Source organism: Amyelois transitella, chromosome 19, assembly GCF_032362555.1.
Source record: "Amyelois transitella isolate CPQ chromosome 19, ilAmyTran1.1, whole genome shotgun sequence".
NCBI classification, from domain to species: domain Eukaryota; kingdom Metazoa; phylum Arthropoda; class Insecta; order Lepidoptera; family Pyralidae; genus Amyelois; species Amyelois transitella.
The window spans coordinates 7,249,200-7,274,858 of NC_083522.1; the positions used below are offsets into that span (position 1 = coordinate 7,249,200).

A 25,659-nucleotide genomic window follows, 5' to 3' on the forward strand; every position below is an offset into this window, starting at 1 on the left:
AGTTTATCTTATGAATTTTATACAACAATAGATATGCTTCTGTAACTATAAATTTCAAGATTATGAAGACAGATAAATACTTAAAGAAATCTATAAATAACATTTTAGGGATTGGTTCCGTTTTTACATTTTAGGTACGCTAAAAGGTAAAAACGGAAACGGAAAGCTGAAATTTTCACAAATTATGTATTTCCATTGCCGCTATAACAACAAATACAAAAAAATTCAAATATTTAATTAACTACATACAACAAACGTTTATATATATATACATAATACATATATATAGGAAGTAACGTAAATATAAAAACAAATTAAGTAAGAAACATGATGATGGTACAAAACCCTACGTGCGCGAGTCCGACTCGCACTTGGCCGGTTTTTTACAATGTAGGGCTGTTCTTTTTATTCTTAGTAGAACTTGGGGTCATATCTACTATTAATGCTGTAATAACTGAACTTGTTCACATTATACAATTCGAAATTTTCAACTGTTTCAGGTAACATCATGAGTTCGAAACCCAAATCAACGAACATTTCTGAGGCAAGTATTTCCAAGATAGCGTTATCCTGCGTCATTCTGTCAACTGAGAATATAATTATTATCTATGACCCACTTAATTCAATACACCTATATTGAACGCTTCTTTTCTCTCATTTTACTCGTTTAAGATCCCTTAGAACAGGGTTGCGCAGATCCAGGTTAAATCACCACCTAGTAGGTATAAAGCAAAGCAAAGACTCTTCCTATGTCTGTATGTAGGTATGCAAGCTTAAATCATTTAAAACTGCACAACGAATTCTAATGCAGTTTTCTTAATAGTTGAGTAGTTCAAGAGGAAGGTTTATATGTATAAATGCTAAATCCGTGCGCAGCCGGGTCGGGTCGCTAGTAAAATATAACTACTACAATGAATGTTTGCAGGTATCTAATTGTTAGGCAAACAAATTGTTGTTGAGTAAACCAGTTATGTTGACCTTTGTGTCCTGCCCGCGCTATATTTAGATGATGGCATAATATTTTCCAGCCAAGTTTTTTCGAATGTAAATGTCGGTTCCTGCCGGTTTTTAGGTTCCTTTTTTCATTTTTATCATCGACATATTAATAATAATGATTACGCCTAGGCAAGTATAATAAACATACCTATTATTTCCATTAATTTTTTAAACTGCATACATACATACTCATAAATCACGCCTCTTTCCCGTAGGGGTAGGCAGAGACTACATCTTTCCACTTGCCACGATCCCACATGCATACTTCTTTCGCTTCATCCACATTAATAATTTGATAGACGTTGAATGAAATATATAACCATCCAAACCTGTAAGTCTTTTTTAATTCAATGAGTAACTGGAAATCACGAGACGAGAAAACATAGTCTAAATTATCATTTTCATTTCGCATATTTGTACACAATAAAAGCCAATTCTGTTACTAGCCAGTTTTAAATTGAAATACATATACAAAAGAAAATATCAACGCACAGCCCAAGCCGTTAGTGTAGCTCAAGACTTGAAATCTGGCGTGTAGGTCTTTATGTGGTCTTAGGGAGCACTAAGAGATAATTTCCCGAAATTCCCGCGGTAACGGGAATTGCTGATTTGAATTAAAAAATTGGTATTATCCTTACAGTCAGTCCAAAGGGCCCGCGACGCCTTCAACCGCGGGGTCACACGTCCTATTGAATGGCGGCGCAAACAACTGCAGAGCCTGCTCAGGATGTACGAGGACAACCAGCAGGCGATGATAGACGCATTGCACCAGGACCTGCGCAGGAGCAAGATGGAGGCCGTCCTCCTTGAAGTGGACTATTTGATCAACGATCTGAAGAACACGCTACACCATTTGGACGAGTGGGTTCAGCCTACTCATGTGAGTTAATTATATTTTTCATATTAAGTTAACGAAAGGACAAATGGGTAGAATATCGTGTACCATTTTAACTTTGAAGTAATCAGTCTTCTTAATTAGAGTTAGTTGCTAAGTGTATAGTGAATATTTTATTAGGATACCAATTTCCTTACTTTGTTCTCAAAAGTCAAGTCTGATACAACATCGACATTATCATATGTGAGATAATGTCGAATAAGATTTCATTTTTAATCAAAAAAAGAAAAACAAGAACTTAATACACTCTTTCAGCCCGCCAAAGGGATGGTGAACATCCTAGACGAGGTTGTTATATACAACGACCCATACGGCCTTGCCCTCGTGATCGGCGCGTGGAACTACCCACTTCAACTGCTCCTGCTACCCGTTGCGGGGGCAATCGCGGCGGGAAACGCTGTCATAGTGAAACCTAGTGAACTGTCTGTGGCATGCGCCAAATTCGTTGTGGATATGGTGCCCAAATATTTGGATAATGTAAGTAGAAAATGTATTTCCTTCCATTGTATTTACTTCCCTCGTGATTGACAAAGTATTTGGATAACTTGAGTGGAAAGTTCCCTATAAACAAAGCGTGACCCCCGGAGCGTAGATCTATCCTCTTCAACTTTTAATCCCCGAATTTTCTGTGGTTCTCAAAAATCAATGGCAAGCAGATTAATTATTTGCCTTTTCTATATTTGGCAAACAGTTTTTATAATTATTAATTATAAAAATTTTTGGATATTAGCAAATTACATGGGTATTTTTTTAAATAATATCTTTGTGTATGTCAATTAAGTGATCGACGTATTCATCATCTTACTGACGTTAGTTCATAAGAGGTACGCATATGACCAAGGTTTTACACGAAGCTATACCCGTCTGCCCTCCATAAAGTGAACAGGAGAACATAACTCAAATTGTATGAAGCGTTCAACCTTATCACTCATAAATTTTTACCAGTAACATAACGTAAAGCAGGGTAACATTTAATTATATAAATATATCATCTCGTATTTTTAGGACGCCGTTATTGTCATTGAAGGAGGTCCAGAGGAGACCAGTCAGCTGCTTAAAGAGAAATTCGACTACATATTCTACACAGGAGGCACCAATGTCGGCAAGATTGTATACGAAGCGGCTACGAAGTATCTCACTCCTGTCACTCTAGAGTTGGGAGGTAAAAGGTAAGATGGTTTGTAGGTCAGTCATCTTCATACTTTTAGCGGATACTTAATAAAATACAAAATAAATTAACTTAAGTCCACAAGTAGTATACATAGGAATACCAATTCACTATAATTTAAGTGATAGTAATAATTTGGGAGATTATTCTTCTCGTAAGAGCCCGGGGTTTTACTTTGATTATAATTCGGGAGGCTTGATATCTTACCTTTGTGAACTTGTTAACAGCAACCAAATTCAGAATCACGATTCTTGCATTATGTGAAAGCGTTAATTACTTAAAACACGAGGAAGAACAAATTATTCTGAAGTACCATATTTTGAATAAAATGCCAGGTATTGGTACCGGTACTTATAATTTAAAAACTTACGTAACTATGTTAAGGAAGCAATTAGGATGTGAACTTTGAACTCCTATTGTGACCCTGAGTCGAATACCTGCTCGAGTTTTCCTTATTCAGTCTGCCCTTGTAGCTAAATATCTAGTTCCTAAGTACCTATCTGGCGGAAAAGAGTGCCGTGAGATCTTTTAGAAAAGAAAACTAGCTAACGACGTACTTGGAACTTGTTTGATAGACTGTTGTATTACCGCTGGTCCTATAATTTCATCCCATTATGTTGTATCAAAGGACAAGTTAAAAAAATCCTTACCCGTTAACCCCATTGTTAACATACGCGATGAGGCAAACTGTAAATTAAAATTTCACGCGTCATTGTCCACGTTATTTTATTTTTTTACACTAAAATTAGACCACTCTGTTTGTCTCATATTAATGCATAGACAGCCCATACATCTGGGTCTAGATATTTTAAATTTCTAAGGGTGCACTAAGAAATAGTTTCCTGAAATTCCGAATAAACATACGTTATCAAGATTTTTCCCTCTTTAGTAGTTTTATATTACATACACACATACATAAAATCACGCCTCTTTCCCGGAGGTGTAGGCACTTCCTTCGCTTCATCCACATTCATAACTTTTTTTTTTTATTTTATTTTATTTATTTATTCAGAAAAACTTATATCTAATTACAGTATTTTTCCATTGCCAAACTGCTGAACAGTTTAACGGCAAATTTTAATTATAACATTTTTTATTTATTTTGCCTATTTCTACCCTTCACCACTAATTAACCTGTATCTTAAATAAATTGTAAGTTAATATCGCTCTTAATATTTACCAGCTAAATACATCTTCAATTTTTCTTACTTTTTATTTTACCTAAATCTATCCTTCACTAAACTGCTAACTCAATAAATATCGTCATATTATAAATACAGAAGCACCTCCGACTGTCCGTCTGTGACGTTATCACGCTGAAACCACTAACACTATTTTACAGATATATAATTCAGACATGGACCAAGCCTTGAGAATGAACATGGGCTATCCCCAATATACATATGTGGACAAAGTCAAGAAAAATCAAAATAAGTCAGACAAGGTCAAGATAAAAAATACAGCTAACGATATAACATCATTGATTAATCAAATTATTCCAGTCCATAAGCCATCTACGTTCCAAACTTTATACGATCCCTTCAGTCGTTCTGACGCGATCGAGAAACAAACATACACACATACTCACAACTTTCGCTTTTATAATATTAGTATAGATTAGGGACACAAAGACAGATAGTGCTTACGGAGTATGTTTTTAATGTGTTTTTTGGAAGCCGCTTTTGCTACTAATTCCGTAGGCAGCTCGTTAGTCCATGTAGGTACCAGCCAGCGCCTGGTGCGTCGGCCATACTTGTTTGTGACCTTGGGGACGAGCAGCTTACCTCCTCTTTTAGCTGCACGGGTTGGGTATGTGTGGACTTTCTTAATTTTATGTAATTCATTGCCGTATTGCTCTGTAAGAATTGCCGTTTTAACCATTGCTTGTACCGGCAGGATATTGCACAATTTAAATAATTTCTCATAGTCACCGTTCAAAGAATTCTTTACTGTTTTATTAATTAATAATTTTACCGTTCTAATTTGTAGACTTTTAATTTTATTTAAGTGTGTTTCTGCAGCAAGTCCGTACGCACCCAGCCCGTAGCCAATAGCCCGTAGTCTACTAACGAGTAATACAACATATACATAATTTTTTTACTTACAAAATAGCTTAAGTTATTTAATTTACCCAATATACTTCGAAGTTTTTTACATACATCACTGGCATGGTGTTTCCATGTGAACGAGCTATCTATATTTAGTCCCAAATATTTAAAAGTTCTAACACATTCCAATGGTTTACAATTGCAGTTATTTTTATTGTTATGTAAGCATTCATAGCTGTGGCCTGTTATTATAATACGTGCGTCTTTATATTTATTACTGTGAGGGGAGTGTATGATCATGCATTTCGTTTTAGAGTGATTTATTATTAACCCGTTGTCATGTGCCCATCGTATAATGTTTTCAAAATCTTCTTGTATCACTTTAGTAACAATATCTACATTTGTCCCGCTATACGATAGGCACGTGTCATCGGCATACATATAACAATTTGATTTTTGTATCACATTACTTAAACTATTTACATGTATTATGTAACCAACTGGGCCATAAATAGACCCAGTTGGTACACCGTATTTTATGTCTCCCAAATTACTTTCAGTATTTGCGATTTTTACCTTTAGCTTTCGATTCTCAAGATATTGCCTGAACCAATTATTTATAGGGCCTCGTATACCACATTCTTCCATAGACCGCAACAGGCCGTCGTGATCAAGGGTGTCAAATGCCTTTTTAAAGTCAATATAAATGACTACCGTTACTTTTCGATCATTTAATGCTTTGTTCACATCGTCGGTAAATTGTGCTAATGCTGTAGCAGTGCTTTTTCTTGGTCTAAACCCGTGCTGTACTTCATTCAATATTTTATTTTCATCTAAAAATAGTGTAATTTGCTCCATTATTAATTTTTCGGTTATCTTATTTATTAAGTTTAAAATTGCTATCGGCCTAAAATTTGTATATTCTAAGTATGAGCCCTGTTTATATATTGGCCTTATTACGGAAATTTTAAGTTCATCCGGATATTTTCCTTGACTTACAGTTAGGTTTATGAAGTGAGCAATAACTGCGCATACCGGACCGCTAATCTCCTTTAAGTCTCGCGGCCTGACTCCGTCCGACCCCGGCGACCTGTTGCAGTCTAGTTTGTCTATTATCCTTTTTACATCCGACGGCGTTACCTTTGAGAATCGAAAGCTGACATTTGTCTCATTAACGTAACTTTTTCTGTCTAGGAATAATTTGCTACATTTATGTTTTATATTATCAATTTCATGTGTAAATGTTGTGCAGAAGTTATTACATACATTCTCAATACTTTCTTTTACTAACATATTTTTTTCAATTACACTATCAATGGACTGTGCCCTCCTTCCCATCCACATATTAAGATTTTGCCAAATTTTTCTCATGTCACCTTTACAATTAATTATTGTATCAGATTTATGCTTATTTTTAGCCATATTTATGAGCCTCTGCGTTTTATTTCTATATTTTGTATATTCTAGTCTAAAAGTATTATTTTTAGGTTGTCTTTTCCATCTTCTAAATAACTCATCTTTATATTCAATCATTCTTTTAAGTTTATTATCCATCCAGGGTTGAGTTGTCCTTTTATTTTTAAGATCACCAAATTTACTCGAGGTGTCATAAATATGTCTAAAAATACCGTATATTTTAGAATACAGTTCTATTGGTTTATCTATTACTAAAAGTTCTGTCCATTGCACTTCACAAAGTTTTTGCTTTATTAATTTACTATCAAAAATTATTTTATTTGAATATTCTTTTACCTCTCTATTTATTTAACTCTCTTCATGCAAGCTCGGCGGTTTCGGGTTTGATCAAGATACGTATACATAGTTTTATATTCCCTGTAATTACAACAATCTCATTATTTCCCACAGCCCTGTGTACATAGACAACACAGTGGACATAGTAGTGACGGCCAAACGTCTCCTCTGGGGCAAGTTCATCAACGCTGGACAGACTTGCATCGCCCCGGACTACGTGCTGTGCACCAAGGAGATCCAGGATCAACTGGTGGATGTAGCCAGGAAGGTGCTGAAGGAATGGTACGGGGAGGACCCACAGAAATCGCCAGACCTATGCAGAATTGTCAACCTTAGGCATTTTGGGTGAGTTAATTTTGTGTTAAGTATTATATCGGTATAGGAGATTAGGCCGCTCAATCATGTTTGTGTGTTTGATCGAGTTAGCTATACCAAATAATTGTTTGATGAACTTTAAAAATTAATAAATAACTAAAATAATCCTACAGTGTGCGTTTTATAAAGCGGTACATTTTCGTATTAATGTAAAAATTTTGAAGGTAGTTCCTATTCTTTGTTCCAAAATCATTAAACATAAATTAAAAATTACCCCAGGGTGTCAAAGACACAAACATTCTTAAAAAAAATAAAATTAATATTTTTTAATTTATGAATTTAATTCCAGACGTCTGGAAACGATATTGGATGCCAGCAAAGGTAAAGTAGCGATTGGCGGGAATTACGATGCACAGGATAAGTTCATTGAACCCACGATCGTGGCCAACGTGACGGGCACAGATAAAATTATGGAGGACGAAATATTTGGCCCCATTTTGCCTATTGTGCCAGTGGCCAATGCTTATGAAGCTATCAAATTTATCAATCAAAGGTAAGTTTTTTTTTCTATTTTGGTCGTTTGGAGATAGTGATTGTGCTCATTTAAAATAGAGACAGAATGAAACTCTTTTTGTTCATAGAGGGCGCGACAGTCACACAAAATAATTTTATTTATATTTAAATTCACAATCGTCTCTTAATCTCCCTTTACGTTTGCGCCTTCTAGGTACTCATTACGCATTTATGTTTTTTGTTCAAAAAACACCTACACAAAATTTTTATAATGTACAAGCCACCTAGAATTTCCACGTATACAATGTAAATCTTTTCTTTATCAATAAAAACGACATCAAAATCAAATTTAAGAGAGATTTCATATCAATATTTTGTTTATGCTTTATGTTATCTGCGATTCTGAATATCATATAAGTGTAGTTTTGTCCATTCTGTTGTCGAAAATTGTTTACAATCGAATTGAAGTGTGTTGTGTGAATGTGTTTTTATTGTGCGAACACACAGCTTTAGGGTTTTCTTGTGTGCGAATATGTGTGTAAAATCGCGTTTATATTCAGCGAACAATGGGTCGCGTTGATTGGTCGTTCTGGAATTCTAACAATAACGTATACATTTGAAGAAATGAGTTGTTGTGTTATGTAGTAACCATTTGGGAGATGAATCTCGTTTTGAACATTATTGGGAGCACTTCATGTTCATATTATTACACTTTTTTTATTAACACTTAAACTGCGTTCAATGACTTCAAATTTTTCATTTTTTATTTTGTCGGAGAGAATTTACACCGCTTACATATTATTTTATTTTTATTATTTAGGTATATTGTATAACTTCAGGATAAAATTACAGATTCGTGAATTATTATTTAATATTTATGTAATTGTCATTTAATCAAAAGAAAGAAAGTTGGAAATCCTAAGATTTTTCTGTAATTTTTTCTTCAATATACGTCTCGAAAGCTATAAAATCTTCTGGAAGAAGTGAAACCTACCTGTCCAATTAATAACTCCCACAGTCCACAGGCTTAATGACGAAAGTTAAACTCCTGATATTATTACCCAAAATCTACAAATCCAGCTATCATATTAAGACATATATTTTTTTAATATTGTTATTATTTTTTGTATACATTTTACGATGATCACCCATCAAGGCGGATAATTGCAGGGAACACCCACTAGTACTATACGTGTTCAGCAATGAGAACAACATACAGTCGTTGTTCACTGAACAAACCCGCTCGGGCAGTATATGTATGAACGACACGATCATGTTTTACGGCGGTAAGAACACCACATTGTCCGGAGACTTGCATGGGCATTCATTTGTTTTCGATATTAAATTCCGTTTAACATAAAGTAACAATTGGAAGCTCATTTGTTTTTGATATTAAATTCCGTTCAACATAAAAGAACAATTGGAAACTGATTGAAATATTTTCGCTTTTACCATTTTGATGAACGGTAGGGAACAACTTAAGACTGATCTGGTGGAATCCCCCAGAGTGAGCGCATTTTCGGGTACTTATTTGATATTGTGTTTAACTTCTCAACTGATAAACTATTTTGTATCAATATAACTTTAAAATAAAGTTGTCGCATTCGACTTTCTTAATATTTTTGATCAATATAACAAACACACATTGCTAAGGTGCCCAGAACACTAGCTGCGTTACCATACCTAAATAGTGACAGCTATGTCTTTCAATAAAACCGAGCCAGAACGTTTAGATAAGATAATTAAGATAGTTAAGATGTTTCATTTTGTATAAAATTATAAGAACATTTTGTATGTAAATACAATGTTGTTTGTGCAGTACACGATTGTATAATGTCAAGTCACAACAAATGTTTCGACGTAATATATTTGTCATTATTTTGTAGCGTTCGATGACTACCTATAAATATTCATTATATTTAAATGAATGTTCATGCAAATTTCACAACTATTATGTGGTTATGGGAAATCCAAATTCACTTTTCGGCTGCCTTTCTTCAAAATTCTTCGTTATGGCTATATTTTGAAAACAAATTTACACACTATGTTTTATTATAACTCTATAGTTTGTTCATTACACACAACTAACTACTTAACTTATTTTAATCATGAATTTCCAATGCAAGCAATATAAGTTGACCAAAAATGGTGATATCAATTCCACAAACAGATTACACCAGCCGAATAACAGTTTATCGAGTAAAATAAAGCTTAGTGTGTGATCCGCCTTCTGTTGTGTCGTTTGGTTTCTGTCAAACAACGGTGTTGGACAAGGTGGTGGTTATTTGGTGAGGGTATCACGTAGCGCTCAAAAGCTAAATGATTTCTGAATTTCAAATCAGTCCAGAACGTTTCCAATGGTCTATGAGCGGTTTGATTAAATTAATATTTGTTATAATCTCCCGATGGGAAATTAAAAACATGATATTTTTAAAATGGAAGAGAAAGAATCTTGGATTCATCGAAAGAAGGGACCTTCTATGTAATCTAAAAGGTGTAAGTCTTGTCGACTGAATGCCTGAAATCCAAAAAATTATGCTGTCAAACTGTTCGTAGGCCAATTTGAACTGAGAGACTAGTTTTAGACTGATTTAAAATTCGCTAAACTAGGCTATATACTTAAATAGTTTATTAAGAAAATGACTCACCTTTAAGCAGGCAAATGCCCTAGTAACTAGATAAGCATGTTAAAATACCCGATTTGATAAAATCCTTGTCTTCCTTTATCTTAAATATAACCTATTTGCAAGCTAGTCAATGCAATTTGCAAATTGAAGTTGACCAACAAAAAGTTTTAGTGTACAAGAATTGTAAAAGTTCATTTAATATCGTTCTGGCGTTAGTCTCGGCTTAACTTTACATGTGACCACTATCCAGTTGGAGTCGGTCAGTTAAATTACAATTAAGAAGTTAAAACAATTGAAAAGCAATCGATTGACTTGCAATTAATGCTTTTAGCATTAGAATCTTAAAAGCTTGATAAAGTTATACAAATGTCCGTTACGCCTTTAAACATTTTGTTGGTCTTTAAAAAAGTAATGTAGCTAAGGTGGAGGTCTGATACCACCCTCGTTGTATAGAGAGAAGCCACTGGTGCTGTACGTGTTCACCAACGACGAGAAGGTGCTGGAGAGCATCGTGGAGAACACCAGCAGTGGCGGCATGTGTGTCAACGACACTATAATGCACATGGGAGGTCTGGTTCGCTTTGTGTAGATTATTCTAGATCTTTACGACTACCATGAGATTTTCTGGGCTTAGTCGCTGCTACGTAGACTGGTGAATGACTTTTATGAAATCAAATATGTAAATAGGAGAGCAAGAATTCGATTTATTTAAGGGAGGAATCCTCACCGTCACATTATTTTTGAAGGAAATTTATTGTTAAGATTCAGTTTCTAATTTTTTAATTCAACACTCGCGTCCCGCCCCGGCTGCGTATGGGTACCATTTATAGATAAAAAATTTCCTCAGAAAACCCTCTTATCAACATTTCATACAGGAACAAAATCCGCGCACAACTTTTCGAGATCAGCGCATACATACAGACAGAGTAAATAGGGACCTTACCTTATAATATGTAGTGATGAGATACAAGTTGTACTATTATTGAAGTAGTCCCTGATTCACTCAGATATGACATATTACTACGGAGCGCAGTTTTCCTCAACAAAGAATAATTAACGCAAATAATTCTAGGCAGTCTTTGGGCGTCTCTCTCCCGTCTCTTTCACCAGGTCGTCCCCGACTCGATGAAGGCACGTTTTAACATTTAGGCCTTTCCACATTCAAAGCAGTAGACTATTACCTTAGTAAATCTCATGGTGGCTGTACTTACTAGTTGCATTCGAAATGTTATTAAATATATACTTTATTAACTAAATAAACAACTTTCGCGTTTAATTATCACTAGATTGATGACATTGGCTATCGCTTACAAAGTAACAATTATAAATAGTTCATTGTCTCATGATTTACATAATGGAAAGTTTTAGAATTAACTAGCGAACGATACAAAAAAAAATATCGTAATATGGACAGAAGATTTGTACTATAGTTTAAATGACTTCTTCGTCTGCTAATGATTTTTTTAACTACAATATATTTTTTAGCTAGAAGTAGTACTCTTGTTAGGCACCCAAATGCATCTAGTAAAATAATGCTTACAATTTTCATAATTTACTTTTGTTTATATATGAAGACGGTTTCACATGTTGATTAAATTTATTTATTTGTTCGAAATTATGAAGTTTGTTTGTTATATCTTTTTTGCACAAAAGTGTATATGTTTCAAGAAATAGCACATAGTTATAAAAGAAAGAAAATCACTTACGCGGACTTATCCCATGAAGAGATCTCTTCCAATCAATCGAAGTCTGTGAATATTATTATTCATTATTGTGAAATCGGATTTTAGTATAGACAAAATTGCCTATTAATATACTCGCTATCTCTTTAGTGATAATTATATTATACCTTAGCATAACTAATACCTCCTGTAAATATTTCTCAGGCTTACTCTTATTAACATTTCCTTAACACTAAAAAAATACCTCACAGCCTCAGTAATAGAGTTTGTTATTGCAGTGGAGACCCTGCCTTTCGGCGGTGTAGGTAACAGTGGAATCGGGGCGTACCACGGGAAGGCTTCCTTCGATACTTTCACGCACAAGAAAAGTTGCCTGAAAAGAAATTTCGCTGCGATCGGAGAGAAATTAGCGTCGTAAGTAGTATCTGGATATACATTCATACATATAATCACGTCAAAATTCCTTGCGGGGTAGACAGAGCCCGCAGTCTTGAAATGACTGATAGGCCTCGTTCAACTGTTTGGCTTAATGATAGATTTGAGATTCAAATAGTGAAAGAAGAATCACAAGTTTATAAGCATATCCCTCAGTCGCCTTTTACGACATCCATGGAAACGAGATGGAGTGATCCAATTCTTTTTTTTATTGGTGCTTTAAATAATCTCAATTCCATAATTAAGCCATAAGGCTGAAAGTGGCCTTGTAGTCTTTTCAAGACTATTAGCTCTGTCTACCCCGCAAGTGATATTAGACGTGATAATTTATATATATTCCACTTATTCTCTTGATTTGTCTCCTACGTCATCCATTTGAAAGGCCACTCCGGTCCTATTCCAAAGTTTAGTAAAGCACTATATAGGATTGCCTTTGACTTTGCCTCGTATAGTGGATATTTATAACAATTTAATCATTTACAGTGGACGCTACCCCCCCTACACGGAAGGCAACCTGAAAATGATCACCGCACTCATGCGCAAGCGACACGGACCGTCCCTAAAGTTCCTGCCGTACTTGCTCGCGTTCGCGCTGGGCGCCGGCCTGTCGTACGGCATCTTCGCCTGGAATAAGGTAAAGAAGTAGAAGTGGAAGTCCAGAAAAATAACAGGATAAATAAACAGCGGACAAAAATATTACTTAGATATCGAGTTCTTATTTTGTAATCGTTGAATTGTGGTCGAATCATATTACTGGCGATGATTCAATAGGCTATTTTACACCATGTAAAAAAAAATATAAAAATGCACGTATCTTATAGATTTTGTAAAAAATAAAAGAAAAACATCGATCATTATTCATAAAAGTGCAATATGGATTTTATAATTCAATTTAAAAAATCCTCTTTTTTAATCTGTTCTTCAAAAGTCGAAAACGCTATCCGCCATGTTGGGTACTGACGTGACGTCATACTTTTAGTAAACAAATATCGAATCGAAAACATATTGATGATGTCAGGCTCTGTTTATTTTGAAATTTTAAAATTTCTATCACGTTTTTGGGTTTTTACTCTTTAATAATTTAATAGAATCATGGAAGACGGTTTTGTGAAAGCAGACAATATAAATCTACCAAGGATTAATACGTTGATGGTGGCGAAATTTTTTGCGTCCAATCCCGATTTCTGTTCTGCTGAGTTAAGAAATGTTAAAACAGCGATGTAAGTATTTATTGTATTAAACATTCTCTTACAATACACAATTATAATAGGTAAATTATTACACAACCAATCCAACATAACCTATTTTGGATCTCTTCTTGCTAATTTCAACCAAGCGTTTCTCATTTTAATATCACTTGGCAGTGGAATCCACAATTTTTCTGGTGTTTTTATACTTGTATTCTTGCATTCAGGAACAAGACACCAACAATATGTATTGTAATTCATTATTACAAAAATCTTTTTACTTTAGTCTTACGTAGAGCCGTATTGTTTACTAAAAGTATGACGTCACGAGTCAAAACAGCATGGCGGATGGCGTTTTCGCGCGAAAATACAAAATCATAAATAATAAATCGTTTTTAGAGCACTTTTCGGCTTCAAAAAATTTTAATAAAAATTCTATAGGTATAACACAGTCTCAGGATTGATTTAAAACAGTTTTCAAAAAAGAGTGTAATAGCCTATTGAAACGTATCTGTCAAACCGACTTTTAACCATATTAAGTTAAACGAAGAATGCGAATCGGGTAGAAGTACTTCTTTATGAGAAAGGGAAAAATGTAGCGAGATCTTTTTCATACAAGGCGTGTAATCAGACGTCTTCGGTTGAAATTAAGCAAGCCCATTTGATGTATTTATTAAAGTATCATGTAAACTAATACATATAATGAATAATGTTACCAAGGCAAAGGAACTAAGTACAAAGAAAAAAAATAAAATTAGACAAGAAAAGTTTGTGATTCATTCCAGTGCAATTTGTTTAATACATCATAAAAGAAAATTATTTATGTTTAGACAATTCCTTCTCCTATTCAATTTTTCTTAACTATATTTTTTGGATAATTATTTCAATTATGTTTTAAATCACATAATCCTTATAACTATCAATCGTATTGAAATATTACACTAATATTGAGTAGGTATACCAAAACTTATTTTGTTATAATATTCCATATTATTACTTTTACTTTTTTCAATTCAATGTGTTACTACAAAATAAGTTTCACTTTTATATAACAAAACATTGTATTTAATTAAGCATTTACTTAGTTTATTTTGCGCTTAGGATGATTCGCTTGTAGGTATTTAAGTAGACTTATATTTAATTAAACTTTTATATAATTAACTTTTGTTTTATTGTATTTATACTATAATACATATTTTATTGTCGAGATTTTATCAAGTTAATAACTCAGTCTGTAATAAAAACAAATAATCAAATTAGATAATGTTTCCTTACTAATGACTAGTTTAATAATGACCCCTCTTGGGTCACAGCCTCAAAAGTTCACTCGATTTGTTTTCAAGTCTACTGAACCGAAGTCTTAAGTATAGCCTTCATTAATTACTCTGCTCATTACAAATACATTATATCATATAAAAATACATACATACGGTCACAGTTCTACATATGTAATAAAAAAATTGTTTGAGAGAAAAACTAAATGAAAATATAGATTTTTTTAAATGACCTGGGTGGCATATCAAATGAAATAGGCCTATTCACAGGATTGGAATATCCAATACATATTTAGAACGTCTTACAAAATAACACATAATGTTCATAACAGAATTTAAGGACAAATGTAAGGTCTCGCCTTAGTTGTCAGGTGACACTTAAAACTTAGGAATCGGTGGTAAAAACATGAACTTTCACCAGAGTGTTTACTAATATACTTAATTATAAATAATCAAGCATTATAAACAGACACATGCGTAGGTATAATATCTTTAAAAAGACTAGCTAGTAGCGCCCAGACCTAGCTTAACGCGAACTTTAAAATATTTCTTGTAAATGACTTTGTCATATTCAGTGGTTAAAATAATGGAGAACAGACAAAAAAATAAAAAATAATTTCGGTCCATGAGTTAATATTATAAGCAGTCCCGTGCAAGTAGCGGCATCTATTGTTGAGAAGCCGAACTAAAGATTTTTTATATTCAATGCCGCTCATTCCTGTTTTAGAAAATTGCTGTCCTACATGTGTGCCCATATAAAAAAATAACAATAAAATCTAACTTGAAACCGTTTTTATTGTATAATCAAATTACACAAGTAAATAATAAAAATATGATGATCTTTGTATGTACTCATAATAGATATTACAGTAACCAGCAATGAGACCATTTTCTTAACTAAATGAAGTAATGGTTCATAATTATTTAAAATAACTAATTGTTTTTCTTTTTCAGATGGCATCAGAGGATTTGTAAGACTTATTATTGCCTACATTGTTCGTTAAAGTTGTTGGTTGACGAATTGTGATAATTTTATAACTTAGCTGTTAAACTTTTGTTACATTCTTGCACATTACTTGCATTTATTATTTTATTCAGAGATATTCATATGTTATTTTTTATTGATATTCTTTTGTATTAAAATAATTTTTATATAGTTATTTTTTATGAAACATGACACATTTTGATTAAACATGATTTTTAAGTTCTATTTGTACATTCCATTAAAAACTGAACTGAAAAACACAAAGAGTTTTTTCTAAAAATTAATAGGTATTTTATTAAAGCAACTTTACCGAAAGAAAATAATACCCTACAATTAAAAAAAAACTGTAACATAACGAAATATAAATATATACGGGGCAGATTACACAGATTGAGTTAGCCTCAGCCTCAGATAAATATTTTATTTGTATTCAATTTTAAGGCCTTGTTGTGCACTATGGCAAAGAACTTTGCTGTTTTTGTCATTCCTGTATAAGCCTTATTTCGGTGCCTTTACTAAGATAGAAACTAGATTGCTAAGATATTTCTATAATACAGCAATTCAAATAATGTTCTTTCGGAAAACAAACAGTTTAATAATCAAAACAAAAAAACGGTGCACTAGTATTTCGAGCAGACTGTACTTATAAGTTTAATAGATTTGTATACAACAGTTGTATAGTTGGGTAGGTAGGTACCTATAGTTAAAGCTATTGTGAAATTATAGCATTGTGGCTTAATTCGTCATGTGACTTACATAAATATTTTTTCAGTAAGCCCTAATGTTATTGTGTAAAATGGTTGATAATAAATAAGTTATTCTATTCTGGTCTGTATTTATTTAAAAATTCATTTATTTTTGGGCGTAGGAAGGGAGCCCTGTCCTTTACAGAAATAGATTCAGTACACCCCAACTGTTTAACAAGACCGCATTTGTCTTGAAAAGTTTTGTTAGAAGTTTAATGGAGTGAGTGACATCGAGATAATAGGCACTGTACTGTCATACTAGGTTAATTTATTTGGCACTAGTCACCCGCTCCACCTTAGCACGGGTAGCATTTATACTACATAAACCTTTTTCTTGAATCACTTATCTATTAAAAAAACTGCATTAAAATCCGTTGTGGCCCCGTGCAAAAGCTCAAATAACCACTTCTGATCTCATAAACTTTGCTAAATGGCAAAATTTTATTCATATTTGGGGTTTCGTGCAACAAGACAATAGTCTTTCAAACAACACCAGTTAACAAAGCCAGTTGGCAATAAAAAAATAAGTGCTCATAACCGACAAGGGTAGTGGATTTATGTGTATTTTTTGGAAATTGAATGCAGAGATTTATCACAAATAGAAAGTACTACTAGCCTAGCTAGATTAGCCTACCCCGCTTTTTTTGTGAATTATGACAAAAACACTTTGTTTATTTTAATTAATTATTGGATTTTTTTTTTTCATATTCTTTTATTAATATAATTTAAGTTTTCATCGATTTAGTAGATTGTTTTAATATCCAGTAAGAAAGATGTAAAATAACATTCCACAAGTAGTTCCATGGACACCACGCCAATGTACGCCACAATGGGGAAATTCAATATTTTATGTAGCCAAATATGAATAGTCCAGAGTATAGGCAAAAAAAGAGGTCAATGTCTTGACAGTTTCAGAATTGTTGCCATACACATCTATGAGAGAAAAAAAAACATGACTCGCTGACAGCTTGTATTTTTCTTTCTCTACGGCCATGAATACATGGGTCAGAAGCTTTATTATTATGTTTCAATTTTGCTTCACTAAAGTGTTTTTTGTTGTTTTATCTGAGTATTAAACTTGTGTAAGTACTGCCAACACGATTACGATAACAATTCACAGAAAGCACTCTTCTTAAAATTTTAAAATTGAACTCTCACTTTTTATTTTAGCATGAGAACTCGAACATCCTTAGTTGTCTCTGGTTTATCAGTGTGTTGCTATGTTAAAAAAAGGTTTGTTGGCGCTGAAAGACAGACGTCCATGGCATAGTAAACGTCAAAAAAAAGTGCAAACGAAAGTGCTTGTGATGAGCAAAGGCGACTAAAAAGTGTCGATAAGCCAATATTCTGCAGAAATTAGCCAGAATCTTCAGGTATCTACAAAATATAATAAAAATCACCGTCGCATGTGAGGGTACTATGTGGTGGTGCTGTTCTTCTTCCGCTAGTTCAGGTGCTTATTCACATTTGAGGGCTTGTCTAACTACTCCCTACCCATATTCCTATACGGCGGCCATATTTATAAGTCATGAAAGGCGTTGACGCTCGACACCATCGTAATAATTTGCGTTGCAATCTTTTACAGGACCGATGGCTGCTATACGCAAAAAATTAGTTATCGTCGGTGACGGTGCCTGTGGTAAAACATGTCTTCTCATAGTGTTCAGTAAGGATCAGTTTCCGGAAGTATACGTGCCGACAGTGTTTGAGAATTACGTCGCCGATATAGAGGTTGATGGCAAACAAGTAGAGCTCGCTTTATGGGATACGGCTGGACAAGAGGATTACGACCGGCTACGGCCGCTGTCATATCCGGACACCGACGTTATTCTAATGTGCTTCTCGGTGGACTCGCCAGACTCGCTCGAGAACATACCTGAGAAGTGGACTCCTGAGGTGAAACACTTCTGCCCTAATGTGCCCATAATTCTAGTGGGCAACAAAAAAGATTTGCGCAATGACCCGGCTACCATCAGTGAACTACGTAAAATGAAGCAAGAGCCGGTAAAGCCCCAAGAAGGGCGCGCTATGGCTGAAAAAATAAACGCGTTTGCATATCTGGAGTGCTCTGCTAAGAGCAAGGAGGGAGTACGCGAGGTATTTGAAACGGCGACTCGTGCCGCGTTACAGGTCAAGAAGAAGAAGAAGACTAGGTGTTCTCTGCTGTAATTGTGCTTGTGGCGTATAAAGAATAAGCGTAAATGCCTTAAACAATTGTAGTCGGGGGAGTTCAGGCCCCGCCTTGGTGGCCCTCAGGAATTTTGTGCTATCAAGTTATATAATTGAGTAGCGTCTTTATCTATAGGTGTATTCCTCGACCGGTGTTATCACCGAGACTTGTTAAGTTCGGTATTTTGTATTTTAATTTTTCAATAAAATAGTGATGTATAAATTGTGTAGGATGTTTATTTGACTATGGAGCGTGAGCCCCATCTATTAGCCAAGTGCCTGTCAAGTAGACACGGCCTGGGAAGCCTGCGACACCTGGCTTCCCGGAGCTTGATCACCAGCTCATGGTTCCGTAGGACATGATTTTTTTAAAGTAATTGTGTGAAATTTTAACTTTCCATATTGCATGATTATAATTTATTAGTAATAAAGGAACCCCATGTTTTAATAATTCTTTACTAGACTCTTTTTGACTTTTATAAAAATTAATACCGCATTTATGCATCAGAGGTGTTTAGGATGGGCAAATATTTAAGTTAAATAAAAAAAAATCATCTATGTTATGTTTATTAGTATTGTAAGTACAAAATTATCTTGAAATATACATTAATTAACATAATATTAGACTTCCTTTTATAATTTAAGATATTTTGGATCTATTCCAATTACAAATTTATTAACTAATCATTGACTGTTTCAATTAGGAACTCCTTGACATTTTCAATAGCTGTAGGGGGTTGAAGCGCCTCCGGGGAGCAGACATGAGCTGCCGCTGGTGGCGGGTGGTGGTGGTTCGGTAGGGGACGGCCACGCCCTCGGGCAGGTGGCGCTCCTGGCCCCGCAGCTCGGGCGCCCAGTCCGCATACACCAGCGTGTTGACAGAGGCCAGCTGTCGACACGGCGTGATGATGTAAACCTTTTCGCGCTCGTAATCAATGCCCCGGACGAGACCTGCAACAACGTTAGTGTATGCACTTATCAGTTAATCAGCATTTTATTGTTGCAATTTAATTGATAACTTTGTATGGATGAATTTTAATCAGTAACAATAATAGAAATGGTACGGTGAAATAAGTTTGCGCTGTGTTTGCGAGTCGGCGCGCGTATAAAATCACTTCTTGACGCGCTTACGTCATTGCCTCGAATGTTGATGATTCATTGGAAATCGTTTATTTTCTCATAATGTTGAAGGGTCATGCCTTTATCTAGTGCCTTGTACACAAAACTTTAAATTAGAATTTAATTTAATAATTATTAGCACTAAAATTTAATATTTTAAAATAATGAAAACAATACGTAGGTACATAATCGTAGCAATAGTATTCAAAATATTTTGTTTCAAATGAGAACCTTTCGGCGGCTTTACCAGAGGTATCCTAAGTCTATTGACTTCCTAAAGATCAATAAGCAGGCTAAAAAAGTTCATTTCATGTAACATCGAGCAGTAATGTAGGTACCTTTTTTTTTCCAGAAAATTTCAATAGTGGCTTGACTTTTATGAAGAAATTTAAATCGTATGTTTAACCTATACGTGAAAAACAAAGTAATCAGCTGACTAGAACTAAGTATAAAATTAATTACAAGTCATTATCATAAAAACGATCAAAAGTTGGATCATCCATATCGTTGCAAAGATAATCCTACGATTTTGGCAATGCCCTGCTGTCAATAGAACATCTGAAGCCGGCCCGAGAGACAATTCTGACCCTCACAAAAAACTATACATATATAGATGAATTCCTTACTTTACAACATGCATTTGGCAAGCAATGGAGTGGTACTTTCAAAAGTTCCAGGAACCATACGGTACAAACTGCCTTTTCTGTTGATACTAATAAAATACAGAATTAATTCAGTTTTGGGTTGAAAATAATTACCGTGTCCATAGCACAGCAGCGGTTTATCTCTGAGAGTAAACACGGCGACGTCACCGCGCGGCAGGTGACACAACGCGACCACTTTCCCGTTGATCACCTTCAGGGCCGCTTCGGGCGCCACTCGCACGTTGAAGCCGACTTGGAGCTCGCGAAAATTCACCCTGGGAAAAAATTAATGTAATTTGAATTGAAACAATGATACTTGGCCTCGGTTACATTCTTTCTCATATTATCCTGGATGGTGGGTATAATAAAGCCTTGGGCTCTCGCAAGGTTCTATTATGCCCACTATCCATGATTGGGGGAAAGTCATGATACACCCATCTCACTCCCGAAGTAATAGAATAACGGAATAAACTTTTCCACCTACCGATAACATTGATTAGTCGCCTCTTACAACATCCAGGGAAAGAGATGAAGTGAAAGCTCTTTAGTAAAGTTTTAAAGAGAAAACAACCTATCAACTATATTACTGGACCGATTTTGATAAATTCATCAAATAGTCGATTAAGGCATTGGCTACTTTAATTGCTGAAAACCCCACAAAAACAAAGCCCCGGGCAAAAACCACACACAAGACAAAAACAACGTAGGAGTGAGACTGGTTTACGTGGCACATAGTACGTCGAGTCGCCCAGTCTCCAATTTCTAATTATAACTTCTCAATGAAACTCGTGAATGAAACAGTCACTGTGGTGGTTTTACACAAATCGTACGCGAGAGAAATCTATAATATTGTAATTAGAAAATTTGTCTATTTATTACGCTTTCGCGGTTAAACCGCTGAACCGATTTTTACGCAATTTGCATTGGAGATAGATAAAGAACAGAAGTAAAACGTAGGGTATGTATTCCGCGAGCGAATTCCGGGGTCGCAAGCAGCTAGTAAAAATCAAAGATTCAAACAACAAATCACAACAATTTTGTATCCTTGAAGGCTGCGATAAACACGAGGCGTAAGATTACTTTAGCCCTTGAAATTCCCGTGGGAGCAAAGCTTAAATACTACAATTATTATAGGTGACGAATTAACCAGTTTATCTCCAATCGTACTTATGAGTCACGCTATTCCGGGATGCTTGCTTTGTCATATTATTCGTCATTTGCAAACAATTATCACGATAAGTTTGGCTTTATTTGAAGTCGTTTAAAAAATAGTGCTACGTTATAAATAATTAGTTCACGCCTTTTTACCGAGGCATATCTGGCATAACATTAGAAAAAATCTAGGCATTTCTTGATTCACATACGTCCTTAACCCTTACGAAGTGGACAGAGTCCCTAGAAAAGGCCACGTTTACATCGATAGCTCGATGATATAATTCATAAAAATTTTATGTTTACCTCGAGCAAAATTATAAACAAGATGCCATGGATGGGATTCAAAGAGATTAATCATCGATCATTTTCGAAAAGAAGGACGATTTGTTTGTTTCGGATACTTTTCCAGCGGTATTGTGTCTACAGATGTTTCGTCGTAAGGCAGAAATAACAACTCACAATATTTTTCCTCGCTGTAAGTAGAAACATGCAGTGTGTGGTTTTCAATTTTAAAAACTTACTCGTATGGCGTAATTCCTAGAAGCGCCTTCTCTTCGCGAGCCCTTAGCAGGTCTCCGAAATACGCTAAGTAATTCAGATATCTTTCATCCCTGGGCGCCAAAGAGAAGTCTTTCTTCCCCACTACCTCCAAACTATCGCACAAAAAAAATGAATATTCCAGAGCTTCTGGTACCGGTACATGTTTGAATAAAGAATCATTTTTGAATTCTTCATTATAAATGTTCTTTATTGTGCCAGGATTCAAATAACATTGGAATCTCTTTTTGGCGGCTTTTGAATCTATTTGGAGTAGGAACGTGGGTTGTGTGTGCATTATTGTGTGGGTAATGAATTTGAGTCCCATTGCGTTGCACATTCCCATCGTGTTTACGATCCACGGCATGCGCTGGTAGGCCTCGTGTTCGCGGCAGTGGGTAACGAGTTCGGCGACGGCGGCCGCGTAACGTCTCGGGTTGTCCATTGTGTTGATCATGCCTAAGTACAACATCCTGAAAGAATGAGGTTTATTGAATGATTGTTGCAAATAGTGTCCATATTGCGTAGAAATAAAAGGGAACTTGTCCAATGTATCATTAAGAAATGTTTTTGTGTCTCTTAATATTCAGTGTACTCAATCTTAAAAGACTTATTGTATATCTTTTAAGAGTGAGTACACATAGTCACATCTATATCCCTTGTAAGATAAACAGAGCCAAAGGTCTTGAAAAGACTGAAAGGCCACATTTAGCTGTATGGTTTATGATGGAATTAGGGTTCAAATAGTGACAAGTTGCTAGCCCATCACCTACAAGATGAATCCCAAGTTTATAGGCCTATCGCTTAGTCGCCTTTTGACTTCAATGGGTGGGTAAGTAGTTAAAATTTCATCTAAATCCAATATATGGTATTCCTGATATGGTAGTGCAAGCAAAAGTAGGAAAACAAGTGTACAGAGGAGTAAACAAACAAATATAGTTATTCAAACGTACTTGTCCGGTTTTTGGAGATGAGTGAAATTAGGTCCAAGTAGTGGCTTAGTGACCACAGTGGCTGACACACTTCCAGCCACTGTGAACTCTGCCTGCCCCGGGTCCAGGTCTACGACCAGCACTGGCCCTTGACTCAGCAGTCGGTTCACACTGTATCTGAGGAATGTAGATTTACCCACACCTTTCCCTCCACATACAATGCCTCTGCTTCGTTCATCTGAAATGCAATGGTAATTGTTATACATATATTTCAATCAATACAAAAATATAGGTACATGTTAAGAAGACAAATTATACAGATTTTAATTAGCCTCGAAAAATTATTTATATTTAGACTATCATAATGTCCCATCTGTCTCAATACCAAAATTTTCAATATGTCCCAGCAGTTTGACATGTTTATAAAAGTATAATTTTCCCAACTGAATAAGATAAAAATTAACAGATAAAAAGAATGCTTACAGAAAGATCTATCAAAAGCTTGACTCCAACTGGCATTTTCTTCAAAACACTTCCACGGTCCTGTAAGATAGAGTGAGCAACGGAGGATCTCCGATGCTTGACGCAAACAGTTGTCAATTTGCCTATTTACTTTACTAAACAAATCTGTTAATTCAAAATTATTTTCTACAAAGTCCATTTGCTTGCATTTCAGAGATGTCATACAGACAACACCATCTGATGCTCCGATGGATGTTACAATTTCTTCAGCTTCGTAAACTGAAAGTCCTGATGATGTCAGCTTACCAAAAAGTCCATAGTAAGAGTTCTCACTATTAACTGTTCTTAAACAATGAGCATAATTATAATTCGGTGCATACACTTTATAAACTTCATCTTTCAACTTATACCCAAAAATTTCTAAACTACCACCCAGCGCTTGAATATTTATTTTACCATGAATGTACAATTTCGCTGGATGTTTCATAACAAATATACAACAATTTCTGGCATAGTAGACTTTGACAGATTCTACAAGTTCCTCTGAAAATTCCAATGAAGAATCAAGTGCCATTTCTGAATCGAGAGTGTCATCACGTAATGCAGATTCATTGGCAATAGAAGGAGAATAATCTGATAAATCAAAGTCACCATCTTTAGCTATAACTTCATTATCTGATTGAATATCTATGTCAGTAACTACAATATTTTCACTTACTTCCACAGGAAACATAGTTTCATTAGATGTGTTAATAGTTTGAATGTCTGACGGCATATTTCTAACAGTGGAATGTCTGTAGTTACCCAATAAATCATTCAAACTCTGATTGGACATTTCTGTGGCAGAAACTGATACAAATGGCGAAGAAACTGTTGAACTAGCATCTGAATCTTCATGGCCATCAGTCTCCATTTGGTCATCTATCCTAAATTCTGGAGGAATTTTCTTTATTGCCTTCTTTTTGGTTGGTACTTTTTTGTTTAATCTTTGTAATATTTTCGAGGCCAATGCCCCATCAGCATCAAACTGTGCTGTAGAGGTTTCCAAATCAACCTCTGTGGCTGTGTCTGTTGTAGAACCAAACATGCCATAATCACTTGATGTATTACTACTCGTATCCTCTGACAATGAATCTAAGGTATCATTGCATTCTGAAATGGAGTCCATCTCCAAGCTACTGCCTATACTTGCACTTGAATCTTTAAATTCTTCATCATCTTTGCTATGTTCCAACTCAGCTAAAGGCTTGTCCTCTTGAGACTCATGACCACGGCTGACATCTCCCTCGTTGCTCGAGTTGCTTAGATTTAAATCCGAAAAACCGCTTACTGAACTTGAATCGTCTAGAAGTCGGTGTGGGTCTAAATTTAAGTTCTCGCTCTTCATGATAAGTTGGTTGTCATTCTGCTTGTAACCTTCCAACATCAGTTTCAGCTTCTTCTTTACAGTTTCCTCAGACTTTGTGTCTTTCTTCACAGGTTCATTCTTCGAAATGTGCGCCTTTTCAAAGAAGTCCATTTCTACTTATTTAATAACAGTAATAGATACACTATTTCGTCAAGAAGCTGTAATAGGATGATTATGTTGTACTTCACGTTGAGGTTTAATTAATTATCTCGGATTTATAACAAATAAAATATAAAATTAAAATTATTTTAAAAAATAGACAAACGTGCGTGATTATTCTTGACATTGATTTATTTATGAGTTTATGACAGTGACAGGCAAAGGACGACGATTGAAATCTTGGATATTTTTCAAACTCGACAAAGACATAGACAAAAATTTATTTACTAAACATTCAACATTGGCAAAATCAAATTAAAAGTGTAAATTATACGCGTTATTCTGATAAATAATTTAAAGGAATATTATAAGGAGGTAAAAATTTGTGAGTTTGTATATTTGAGGCGGATAATCTCCGAAGACACCCACCGATTTTAAAAATTCTTTATCTAAGGCATAAACTTTTTCTCTCTCATCTCTGCGTGTTCCCGGTTGCACCTTCCACACAGTG

At 35.0% G+C, this 25,659-nt stretch overlaps 3 protein-coding genes and 1 long non-coding RNA gene across 5 annotated transcripts; 3 read left to right on the forward strand and 1 right to left on the reverse strand.

Moving 5' to 3' along the window:
• The first annotated feature begins 1,639 nt into the window (after positions 1–1,639).
• On the forward strand, positions 1,640–13,077 carry LOC106132701 (aldehyde dehydrogenase family 3 member B2). The gene is made up of 8 exons (XM_060949433.1): positions 1,640–1,876; positions 2,147–2,368; positions 2,897–3,060; positions 6,974–7,204; positions 7,524–7,727; positions 8,858–8,973; positions 12,275–12,410; positions 12,915–13,077. The coding sequence occupies exons 1-8, from the start codon at positions 1,724–1,726 to the stop codon at positions 13,075–13,077; spliced, it is 1,389 nt and encodes a 462-aa protein (XP_060805416.1). The 5' UTR covers positions 1,640–1,723.
• Positions 13,078–17,839: 4,762 nt separating this feature from the next.
• LOC106132742 (ras-like GTP-binding protein Rho1) lies at positions 17,840–19,250 on the forward strand. 2 transcript variants are annotated; one of them, XM_013332258.2, is made up of 2 exons: positions 17,840–17,996; positions 18,209–19,250. In XM_013332258.2, exon 2 carries the CDS (start codon positions 18,214–18,216, stop codon positions 18,790–18,792), a length of 579 nt encoding a protein of 192 aa, XP_013187712.1. In that variant the 5' UTR covers positions 17,840–17,996; positions 18,209–18,213; the 3' UTR covers positions 18,793–19,250. The 2 variants fall into 2 exon arrangements, with proteins under 2 accessions (XP_013187712.1, XP_013187711.1); XM_013332257.2 differs by having other exon boundaries at positions 17,907–18,076.
• Positions 19,251–19,341: 91 nt separating this feature from the next.
• Positions 19,342–25,160, reverse strand: LOC106132741 (polynucleotide 5'-hydroxyl-kinase NOL9). Its single transcript, XM_013332256.2, has 5 exons — positions 23,663–25,160; positions 23,201–23,417; positions 22,232–22,720; positions 20,670–20,830; positions 19,342–19,743 (listed from the first exon to the last, which is right to left on the reverse strand). The coding sequence occupies exons 1-5, from the start codon at positions 25,158–25,160 to the stop codon at positions 19,493–19,495; spliced, it is 2,616 nt and encodes an 871-aa protein (XP_013187710.2). The 3' UTR covers positions 19,342–19,492.
• Positions 21,587–23,938, forward strand: LOC132902895 (uncharacterized). Its single transcript, XR_009657272.1, has 2 exons — positions 21,587–22,185; positions 23,856–23,938. It is a non-coding gene; the product is annotated as an uncharacterized LOC132902895 (long non-coding RNA).
• Positions 25,161–25,659: the final 499 nt, after the last annotated feature.